At 39.4% G+C, this 10,677-nt stretch overlaps 2 protein-coding genes across 2 annotated transcripts in view; both read left to right on the forward strand.

The window, feature by feature from the left end:
* The window catches only part of sema3fa (sema domain, immunoglobulin domain (Ig), short basic domain, secreted, (semaphorin) 3Fa), a 46,213-nt gene extending 42,172 nt beyond the window's left edge, over positions 1 to 4,041 (forward strand). Inside the window, exons 14-19 of the mRNA XM_014335211.2 lie at positions 261 to 349; positions 485 to 526; positions 969 to 1,126; positions 1,307 to 1,368; positions 1,478 to 1,611; positions 1,707 to 4,041. Coding sequence (XP_014190697.1) covers positions 261 to 349; positions 485 to 526; positions 969 to 1,126; positions 1,307 to 1,368; positions 1,478 to 1,611; positions 1,707 to 2,135 — 914 coding nt within the window. The 3' untranslated portion in view covers positions 2,136 to 4,041. The remainder of the gene's footprint in view (positions 1 to 260; positions 350 to 484; positions 527 to 968; positions 1,127 to 1,306; positions 1,369 to 1,477; positions 1,612 to 1,706) is intronic.
* Positions 4,042 to 6,319: 2,278 nt separating this feature from the next.
* gnat1 (guanine nucleotide binding protein (G protein), alpha transducing activity polypeptide 1) lies at positions 6,320 to 10,067 on the forward strand. Its single transcript, XM_005927462.3, has 9 exons — positions 6,320 to 6,594; positions 7,608 to 7,650; positions 7,741 to 7,882; positions 7,978 to 8,135; positions 8,236 to 8,364; positions 8,471 to 8,600; positions 8,690 to 8,843; positions 8,928 to 9,145; positions 9,243 to 10,067. The coding sequence occupies exons 1-8, from the start codon at positions 6,489 to 6,491 to the stop codon at positions 9,116 to 9,118; spliced, it is 1,053 nt and encodes a 350-aa protein (XP_005927524.1). The 5' UTR covers positions 6,320 to 6,488; the 3' UTR covers positions 9,119 to 9,145; positions 9,243 to 10,067.
* Positions 10,068 to 10,677: the final 610 nt, after the last annotated feature.

The raw sequence follows: 10,677 nt of genomic DNA on the forward strand, positions 1-10,677 counted from the left end.
ACAGTAATCTTACACGTCTATCATTGTGCACTGTTAAATTCTGTGGCCTTGGCTTTAGCTGGGCACTGCGTGTGCAAACCTGCACACGCATGTTGAAACAATCTGTCTCTTAAACATTAATGAGTCATAGTGTGGCTTTCCAAAAACCAGTTCTCTGTTGCAGATATTTTAGAATAACAATGAAGAAACCAAGGTCAAGGTATTAATAGCCAAATAAATCAACAGAGCTCAGCCAAAGTTACTTCTTCCCACTCTTTCAGATCGAGGTACAGTCCAGAAAGTGATTGTCCTGCCAAGAGATGACTTGCAGACCGAGGAGCTGGTGTTAGAGGAAGTGGAGGTGTTCAAGGTCAGTCTTGCAGCCTTAGTCACTTTGCTACTAATCCTCTTTTTGCCCTACTCTACATTTATATACCATGTTTGTTATCTGTGATACAGAATAACAAATCCAGCATTCACATGTTTTTTAATTATGTCACTTCAGGTTCCCACTCCAATCACTACTATGAAGATTTCATCAAAAAGGGTAAGTTAGTGTAATTTGATTCAGACCAAACAGTTCAGCTAACAGCAATCAGACAGAGAACACAGTCGTCAAATTCAATATGAAAATACACAATCTAAGGAAAAAAATGCATGATTAAATACAAAACATTGTAGTACACAACCAAGACCTGATATCCAACTATAAATTTTGTGTAATTTGGTGCAGCTTATACTGAAAACAGACACAGGACTCTAGGTTAGGTTAGAGTATAGCCTAACCCGGAGCCTTCTTATGTCACTTTGAGGATGATGGCTTAGAAACTCAGTGCAAGTAGCTTCAATCAATTATTCATTCTTTAAATATAAATCTATAATTCTTCCTTGAAGCATTAGCGATGTCCAGAATTGTAAAATAAATGGCCTTTGCTTGAAAATATGTTCCTGTTTTAATTTCTAATTTGTATTTGTTTTTCTTTTAACAGCAACAGTTGTATGTCGGATCAGTCCTGGGTGTGACCCACTTGGCTCTCCATCGATGCGATGTGTACGGGGAGGTCTGCGCTGACTGCTGTCTCGCCAGGGACCCGTACTGTGCCTGGGACGGCAAATCCTGCTCCAGATATTCTGCCTCACAGAAGAGGTGAGGGTCAGGATTGTGTAGACAGGGAATATATAAATGAAGCAGACGAAGTGCAGCAACAAAGTATTTGCACTTCATTACTTCCCACCTCTGCAGTTGGAGTATTTATGCAGATTTCTTATTTTTCAAGTGTGTTTCGGTTAAATTTTATATCTGTGGCTGTTGATTTGACCCCTCTAGGCGGAGTCGTCGGCAAGATGTGAAGTATGGAAATCCTATCCGCCAGTGCAGAGGTTATAGCAGTGAGTGTCGCGTTGTACTAAGACTATAGCATTTAGACACCAGCATTTTTTCACTCGGGAGCTATCTCACAAATAAAATTGCAACTGTACATCATGTGTTGTTTTGTAGCCAATAAGAACCCTCTGGAGACAGTTCAGTACGGGGTGGAAGGAAGCACTACATTCTTGGAGTGCCAGGCCAGGTCTCCTCATATGTCTCTCAAGTGGCATGTGCAGAAGGAAAACAGTGACCGGAGGAAAGAGGTGAGTACAGCTCTTATATTAAACCTTCTATGATCTTTTTTTCTGTTTATCTTTTTTAAAACTTAAAATCTTTACTGGCCTTCTGTTCGTCCCAGATTCGCTCAGAGGGTCGCATGCTGAAAACAGATCAGGGACTTCTGATCCGCTCTCTACAGTCCTCTGACGGCGGCATCTACCAGTGTACGTCCACAGAGAAAAACTTCAAGCACACTATTGTGAAACTGCAACTGGTGGTCCTTTCTAGTCGCACAGTCAACAACATTTTGGTGGAGACAGGCAGCCCGGCTCTTCCTCAGCTTCAGTCCAGTGCCTGGACTCCAAGTGCCAGTCAGTATAAGGACCTGCTAACCATCCTCAGCCAACCAGAGATGGGGCTGATCAACCAGTACTGCCAGGATTACTGGCAACTGGGAGACAGCAGCTTCGGGAACAACAAAGGCAAAAGCCTGAAAGAGCTGAAAGAACAGAAGAAACCTCGTAACCGCCGGCATCATGAAGAGCAGACAACTCCAGCTGAGACATGAGAAGCTTGATGTACATCGTATTCAAACAACCCCCTGTCTACCTTTACACACAACCTCCTAAACATTGCAACCCTCCATTTAGGGGAATGACTCCAGTCAGATAGAAAAATCAAATTCTCATCAAAGACAAGACAGAAACTGCAGAAACACAACGCAACAGCATCAAACAGTTTCTATGTAACTGTCGGGGATCGGGGGGGAGGGGGAAATACACAATATTTATTGTAGGTTGTAAAAAGTAATTATTTGTACCTATCTAGCAACCCTGTTTTTGTGAATAGATCAATCTGTGCAAATATTGTGGTTATTATATTATTATTATTAGTGTTATTGTTTATTAAGATGTGTTATTTTGTTGAGAATATCTTTATGTTTGGTGTTTTTAAGAAACAGCGACACTAAACCCAGACATTGGGAGTATCCATACATGGACAAGAACTGATGGACATGTATTCAGAAACTGCTAAGTGAAGACCATGTTGGATCCTTTGACTGCTGGCAGTATTCAGTGTCTAAGCTGAAAGAGGAGTCGGGATGTCCGCGAATGTCTCGTAACTCTCTGAACTTCTTCACCAGATCTATGTACTGTATATTGGACAGTTTGTTTGTTTTGTTTTTTTACTGCGAACTACAAGCTGTTGACAGAAAAAACAATAAAAATGGCATTTCACAGGACATGCACGGATAATGGAAATGCCCAGAGACTGCAGCTGTGATGTCACGGACGCACAGTTATATGTGAATGAAGAGCCCTCTGTGGCAGGTAGAACGTCTTTCCTTTCACGATGTGGTCCAGTCGGGCCTCAAGTAGAGCTGTTACTCATCTTCTTCCAGAATCGGTTGCTGCCAAGTGTTTGTTTTGTTTATATGTGAATATCACATCTCAGTGTCGTATCCTTAACGTGATCTTTGTGATAAGCTGTTTTCTTTTTTGGGGGGAAGGGGGAGGGGGTCTTTTAATGACACAAAAGCTGATAACATAACATTGCCTTCTCTTTTCTCTCTTTGGGAAAAGATATTCCAGCAGGCAGCTATGTGTGAGTTTGTAACAGTTTGTGATTATAAAATGAACAAAGCACCTTCTGTTGTCGAATTGGTCATTTCAAAAATATTAAATACTTCCCCAATATCTGTGGCATTTTACATAGTGTATTCATATAAGGCAAAGCATTCAGTTTGTAGGCTTAACAATTTCTTTTTAGTTCTCTTAATCCATTCCTGACATTTCTATGCTAAATATCAGTTCTCAACAGGGGGAATATGTAAAATGTAATCAGTCTACAAAAACTGGGCTGATGTTCAGAGCTTTGGAGAGTAATGTTTCTGATTAGGGGTGTGCTTAATGTATCCACTACTTACCAACAAAGATGTTTGCCAGTACAGTTCCGCCACAGACGTTATATAAAAGCATGGAAGTGATTAAATTCTACAAGGTGTCACAAATACAAACACTAGCAAAGCTGATTGCCACCAAACCTGAAGAGAAATCTTTCCCAAAATCTTTAGAAGGTGGCTTTTCATTGTGCATGACGTGTACAGTGTATGTATGTGGTATTTGTCTAAAATTCTACATTGCTGTGGATGTCAGTGAATGTCTTTCTTGTTGTGGGAATATGGAAATGCTATGGATGTGGTCACACCTTTTTATGGTGGGAAAGGCTTGAAGGCAAGATTGTGATTTTTATTCTCTCTCTCTCTCTCTCTCTCTCTCTCTCTCTCTCTCTCTCTTGCTCTCTCTCTTTTGCTGTCAAAAAAATTAGAAAAGCAAATGATTTGCAGACTTTGAGGTAAAGTTATGTATGCACAGTTGGTGTTATTGTAATGACTTGTAAAAAAATTATTACCTTTTCTTCCTTATCATTGTTGCTGACTAATAAATTAAAGCTCTATATTTTATAATAACACACGTTCTCTTCTGTTTGCCAGTGTTGATACATAGTACGATATGCTTCCTGCCATGCAGGCACTTCTTTCTTCGTAACAGCCTTATAACCATAAGTAAGTAAATACAGATGTGGTTGACACTGTTCTAAAAATATCTGGAAAAAAACCATGCTGCTTACACATCAATCATAGTAGCACCAGAAAACGTCTGCATTGGCTTTCCCACCTACTCTGTTACTTTTCAAATGAGTGAAAGTTTTTACTTTAATAGCAGACCTGATTCTGCTGTAAAGATCTATTGGAGTGGAAATGGTAGTATGAAGAGCTAACCACGCAGTACAAATACTCAATGAAGTTGTAAAATTTGCAGATAAGTAGACCGACAGCAACATACTGAAAACACTTCTGAAGACAGCCTAGTAATAGGCTTGAATGTTTGAGAGCTCAAACTATGATATTATATCAGGGACAGCACAGTCTGTTGGGATTTACATCTTTACTTTTCTAAATTCTTGAATCATCTGGATATGAATACATTAATTTTGTGTCACTTTACCTAAAATATTTCCACAATCTAAACAAGAGAGATAAAAGAACCAAGCTTGAAGCATGTTTGTGTTGTATCGTGTATCTTGGCAATCGTGGCTCAAGAGTTGGGCGTTCATCTTGTAATCGGAAGGTTCGAGCCCCGGCTCCGACAGTCTCGGTCGTTGTGTCCTTGGGCAAGACAGAGGCGCCAGTGTCCGGCAGCCTCGCCTCTGTCAGTGCGCCCCAGGGTGGCTGTGGCTACATTGTAGCTTGCCATCACCAGTGTGTGAATGTGTGTGTGGATGATTGTGTATAGTGTAAAGCGCGTTGGGGTCCTTAGGACCAAGAAAAGCGCTATACAAATACAGACCATTTACCATCTTCCAACTAATCAAGATCATGTGTCTTTTGTTCCATTTGCAATCTGACTCCATATGCATGAATACAATGTCAGTCTCTTACTGCCCAAACTAAACAAAAGCTGTATGGATAGCTTAAACACAGTGCCGGTAGCTATTTTCCTGAGAGAGGGAAAAGACCCAGAAAAAAAAGTTAATAAAGCCTAATTGACCATGTTAACATGTCTAAATGCACTGGGTTAGTGCTCTGGGACTGACTGATAGATATTTCCATTAACACAATAGTTAACAGGTGTACCTAATAACGTTGTGGTCAATGTATATCAATAATATTAATCATATTAATAAATAGGACTCTATTTAAGCACAGTAGTTGATCAGGTATCTTATTCTTTTTTTTAAATCTTGTGCACTCCTTAGTCAATTAATATAAAAGTTTGGTAACTAGTATTTGTGGGTGGCAAATAAACCCAACAGAGCAAAAAGTATAAGATTTACTCTGAAATGCTACAAACCCAAAGTGTAAAGTGGCTTAGAATGTAAAGAAGTGACTAACAAATTTCACTTACCGGTATACTAAAGTAGAGCTCCTGAGCAAATTCTCTCATTGTGCTGAATGCCTACAGTGTATTCAGTCACAGTGACTTTATCATTTTGAGCTCCTCAAAAGAGCAAAGTAAGATTGCTTTATTGAATTTTTAAGGAAAATGTATTTCATCCATAACACATCAGTGCACATGCTGTACATACAAGCATGCATAGACAACTGAACGTGAGTAGATTAGGATCCTTAACCAGCTTCAGATTGAGGTCAATGAGATCTGTCGGGTGAAACCCTAAAGCCCTTTAAGCACTTCAGAACTCACCCTTCAGTCTGTAGTATGTAATAAGAAATGTTAGTATTTCATATTTGGACCTGGAACTGAGCGTCTGGTTGTGTATTTCGTTGGCTAATTGATTAAATACAATTGTTTATTTGTTTGTCTGTTTAAAAACAAATTACAAAACCTTTATCTATCTTTAGTCCCTTAAAAGCACTAAGCACACAACATGCAAACATACACTCATTATCTTTCCAGATTTAATAATTTAACTTACTGCTAATGTGGAATTGATTTCGTTTGGTTAACCAAAATTGCACTTATATAAAACACCTAGCATCACAAATATTTAGCCTCACATGGTCCTGTTTGAAGGCACCTAAAAACAACACAGAGAGATAAGCACTTGAGCCGCTGTTCATCTTCCGCTGAGCACAGCAAAATCCCCATAAAGGTTAGATAGGTTAGATCCTACACTGATGTATGCCCGAGTCTTCCCCTGCACCTTTCGCTCTGCCCTAAAAGCACTCCTGTCCTTGTGCTCTATTGGTCACCACTGATCAGGTGGGTAGAGGATGCCCAAAATCCTTTCCTAAGTCGGGAAAATGCTCAAACATTCTCCAGTGTTTGCAGCACGCAGTTGACTCATCAGCTGCACAGTTGAAGGCTCCGGTCACATTGTTGACGAGCAGCTAGGACCTGCCTCCATTTTTCTTGACACTTGGCCTTGAGCAAAGGGGGCCCACGCCGGGTAAAGTAGGATGGGAGCTGGAGCCAGCGCTGAGGAAAAACGCTCCAGGGAGCTGGAGAAGAAACTGAAGGAGGATGCTGACAAGGATGCAAGAACTGTCAAGCTGCTGCTGCTAGGTAAAGACAGGAGAGCTGGTAGAACCAAATGGCTAAGACGCATTAGTAGAAAACAACAATATCTGCTTATACATATCTAAGGGCCCATGGTGATGATAATTAGAGCACTTTTAATTCTAATTAAAGTTTTGTCTGTAGCATGTTCTGTTCGCAAACTTGAGTTTGCAAAGAAAAAACATACAAAACTCCCTTTTTTCTTGATGCAATTTTTTTTCATATACTTGATGTCAAATAATCATACAAATAAAGTAGAAGTACTGCTATGGATAGATCTTATTTACCCCAAAACCCTTAAAAACTTACCAAATTGCCTAATTTTAAAACAGCCTAGGTGTTGATAAGAAGTTACATGTCTGTGTCATGTAAAGGCCTAATCACCTGTGTCCCTAAATTGCTGAGACACCTTGATAATCACTCAAGCCGATCCTCTGTTAATCCTGAAACAACAGGTCCTTCAGCACAAAGGGCTTAACCGTGAAGGACAAGGATACTGTACCACAAAACCCAAACACAGCCTGTGGCTGTAGCCCTCAAATATATTTTAAATACACTTTAGGCAATGTGTCAATAAATCAATGAGAAATGTGCATTTAAAAAGTAATTTCTGTGAAGATTTACAGTTTTAAATTGATCAGCAGCTTAACCAGTAATTTCATACACCACACTGTGTTTTGCTGTATAAAGAAATACAGATTTTTTCAGGAAAGTCATTCAGTATTACAGTCAGGTATATTTATCTGACAAATGGTGATGGATATTGCGTCATTTATAGCTTTTTTGAGTCCTCTAGTAATGTAGGTCAGGGATAAGAAAAGATTAGACCTGAAGTAAGAAGTCCCTTTATCTGATGAAAAATTGCAACGTCTTCTGTAATTAACTCAAAAATACAAAATTAGCACCAAAAATAAGGTCAAAATTACCCACTTATCTTTCCCTAGATCCTTAAACATGATTAAAGCATTTTTATAAATATGTCATTCAAACAATTCAATTCTTGCTCTTCTTCCATACAGGTGCTGGAGAATCAGGCAAAAGCACTATTGTCAAACAGATGAAGTAAGCTGACTTTGCATCTGAGCATTGCTGACCTACTTTTAGAGTTGACTATGAGTTGCATTTTTTTAATGCTACATTTTTTCTCACCAGAATTATCCACAAAGATGGTTACTCGCTTGAAGAATGCTTGGAGTTCATTACCATCATCTACAGCAACACCCTGCAGTCCATCATGGCCATTGTGAAGGCCATGAACACGCTCAATATCAACTACGGGCACTCTGATCAGCAGGTAACCACTGCTGACACTCATTTCCACATACATATGAAGCTAAACAGCTTTCGTGGTCCTTATAGCTCACTAAACACACACATGCCTCCATGCAGGATGATGCCAGGAAACTCATGCATCTTGCAGACACCATTGAGGAAGGCACCATGCCTAAAGAAATGTCAGATATCATTCTGCGTCTGTGGAAAGATTCTGGCATACAGGCATGCTTTGACAGAGCTTCAGAGTACCAACTCAACGACTCTGCTGGATAGTAAGATATCACATTTACTCAGGTTTAACATTGCTACATTATTTTAATCTCTTGTATCAGGATGTGTCATTGACTTATTCTCTTCTCCTTCCCCCGGCAGCTATCTGAATGACTTGGAGCGACTGGTCCAACCAGGCTACGTGCCCACTGAGCAGGATGTGCTGCGATCAAGAGTGAAGACCACTGGTATCATTGAAACTCAGTTTTCTTTCAAAGATCTCAATTTCAGGTGAGCCAGAGCAATGTTTATCAAGAGAATAAGACAAACAAATCAGCCGCTGGGCTTCCTGTGTGCACGGTGGCAAACAAGGCAACATGCTCCTGTTCTCGTGCAGAATGTTTGATGTGGGAGGTCAGAGGTCAGAGAGGAAGAAGTGGATCCATTGTTTCGAAGGCGTGACCTGTATCATCTTCATTGCTGCTCTGAGCGCCTATGACATGGTCCTGGTGGAGGATGATGAAGTGGTATGACAAGTTAAACTAGATACTTGATATTCTTTTATTGGGGTCCATGTTTTTGGAAAGTCTCTTCACTGGGATTTTTTTTCTCCCAGAATCGCATGCACGAGAGTCTGCACTTATTTAACAGTATCTGCAACCACCGCTACTTCGCCACCACCTCCATCGTACTCTTCCTCAACAAGAAAGATGTGTTCGTTGAGAAGATCAAGAAAGCACATCTCAGCATGTGTTTCCCTGAATATGATGGTGAGATAATCATTTCAAATACATATTTAAGATAGTGGCAAGCTAAGTAAAAGCAAAACTTTATAATTACACTGTCTCACCCAGGCCCCAATACCTATGAGGATGCTGGTAACTATATCAAAATGCAGTTCTTGGACCTGAACCTGCGCAGGGACATCAAAGAAATCTACTCTCACATGACCTGCGCTACCGACACAGAGAACGTCAAGTTTGTGTTCGATGCCGTAACCGACATCATCATCAAAGAAAACCTGAAGGATTGCGGTCTCTTCTAAAAAAAACACGCAGAAAACCAGATGAAGGTGAGCAAAGTAGAAAAATGATTTTAAAGATAATCAGGATGAACTGTTGTCATCGGTCACTATGGTTCACTCCTGTTTTGTTTTTTGTTTTTTACAGGGTGCTGGTAGAGCCCCATCACATTTCACAGATCTTTTTCTCAATTCAAACTGAGGCCTGAAGATGAAAACTGTCCCTGCAAGCGGCAATCCTCAAATCAGCGAATGCAAAAAAGAAAAATCTATTTTTTGTGTTCAAAATTAAGTTCTAGCTTTGACAAAGAACTTTTTTTCAGATAGCTCCAAATTCAGAAACTTCCGTGCAGGTTTCAGATGAGTTGAATTTCAGTTCATCTAAATTTTCCTCTCAAGTCTCTTGAACTGGTCTTTGGGGGGTGGCATGCAGTGTGTAGTTAAAACATCAGGAGCTTCTGTCAGCAAACAGTGATTTTTTTTCTCATGTAATGTGAAAACATTTCCGGCTAATGCATTGTCTGTGTGTTACGGTAAGTGATCAGTGTACGGCTAAAAGGGCAAAGAAGATGACCTAACCACCTGCATATGCACTTCAGCCTCTGTTAGATATTTTAACGGAACCTTTCACTAGAAACGGCTTTTATGTACAAACACACTACAGCAGTTTGTAACATAACTCGAGCATGTCACAAATCGAACCTGTGACATGCTCGAGTCACATGAAAGTGTTAGGAAATCTAACTCTTTACAATAGTTGAAAATGGCCAGTGTATATAATTAAGCAGATTTCTGTTGGACAGTTAATTAAGTATGGCGACAGCATGTTGATATGTAACAATGTCGAGGGATAGATTTGTCAAAGATTTGTTTAAGTTAATTAAAACTCTGGGCCTTTGAGCCAACAATTCTGTACAGAAACCACTAATTGTATTCCTTGATCAAACTTATTAAAGCTTCTGTAGAAAACTCAGTACTTCTCAGTCTTTCACAAATTAAAAGCAACTCTGCAGTGTTGTGTTTAGAATTTTACATTTATTATTTTCACTGAATATTTCTTACTTAAATCATTGAAACGTGTCATTTTTACAAGTGACCGCCTTTAGTTTTTCATAAACGTTCAAAGAACAGCTCTGCGTTGAAGATTCTTTGCCTCCCTGTTTTTTAAATACAGTAACTATTCAGCAGTTACATTTTTTTATATGTAGATTTTCAGAAGCTCAAAATAGAATAATTGACAACTCCATGTCCAACTGAAGCTTGTTGCTTTGTCAAATTAAGAGAACTGAACTTGAGTCCAGGGGTTGAACTTGCATTTCATATATTTTCAGTGGAAATCTCAAAATTAGGACCAAAGGGATCACAAAGTAAGTCAAGAAGGTCATCATTAGGCCGAAAATACAAAATAAATGTCTCAAAAAGGAAAAACGTTACAAGTGAAAAATCTACTATCTTCATCAGCAGAAAAAAGCTCTAAAATGTATATGAAAACAATTAAAAGTCAAAAAATTTCAGCCATCTGCTCGAGAACTCAAAAACAGATAGACAAGATTAGACGTTGCCTGAAAACATCTTACAGAGCC

Source organism: Haplochromis burtoni, unplaced genomic scaffold, assembly GCF_018398535.1.
Source record: "Haplochromis burtoni strain Fernald_Lab_line unplaced genomic scaffold, NCSU_Asbu1 Contig_100, whole genome shotgun sequence".
Lineage (NCBI taxonomy): Eukaryota > Metazoa > Chordata > Actinopteri > Cichliformes > Cichlidae > Haplochromis > Haplochromis burtoni.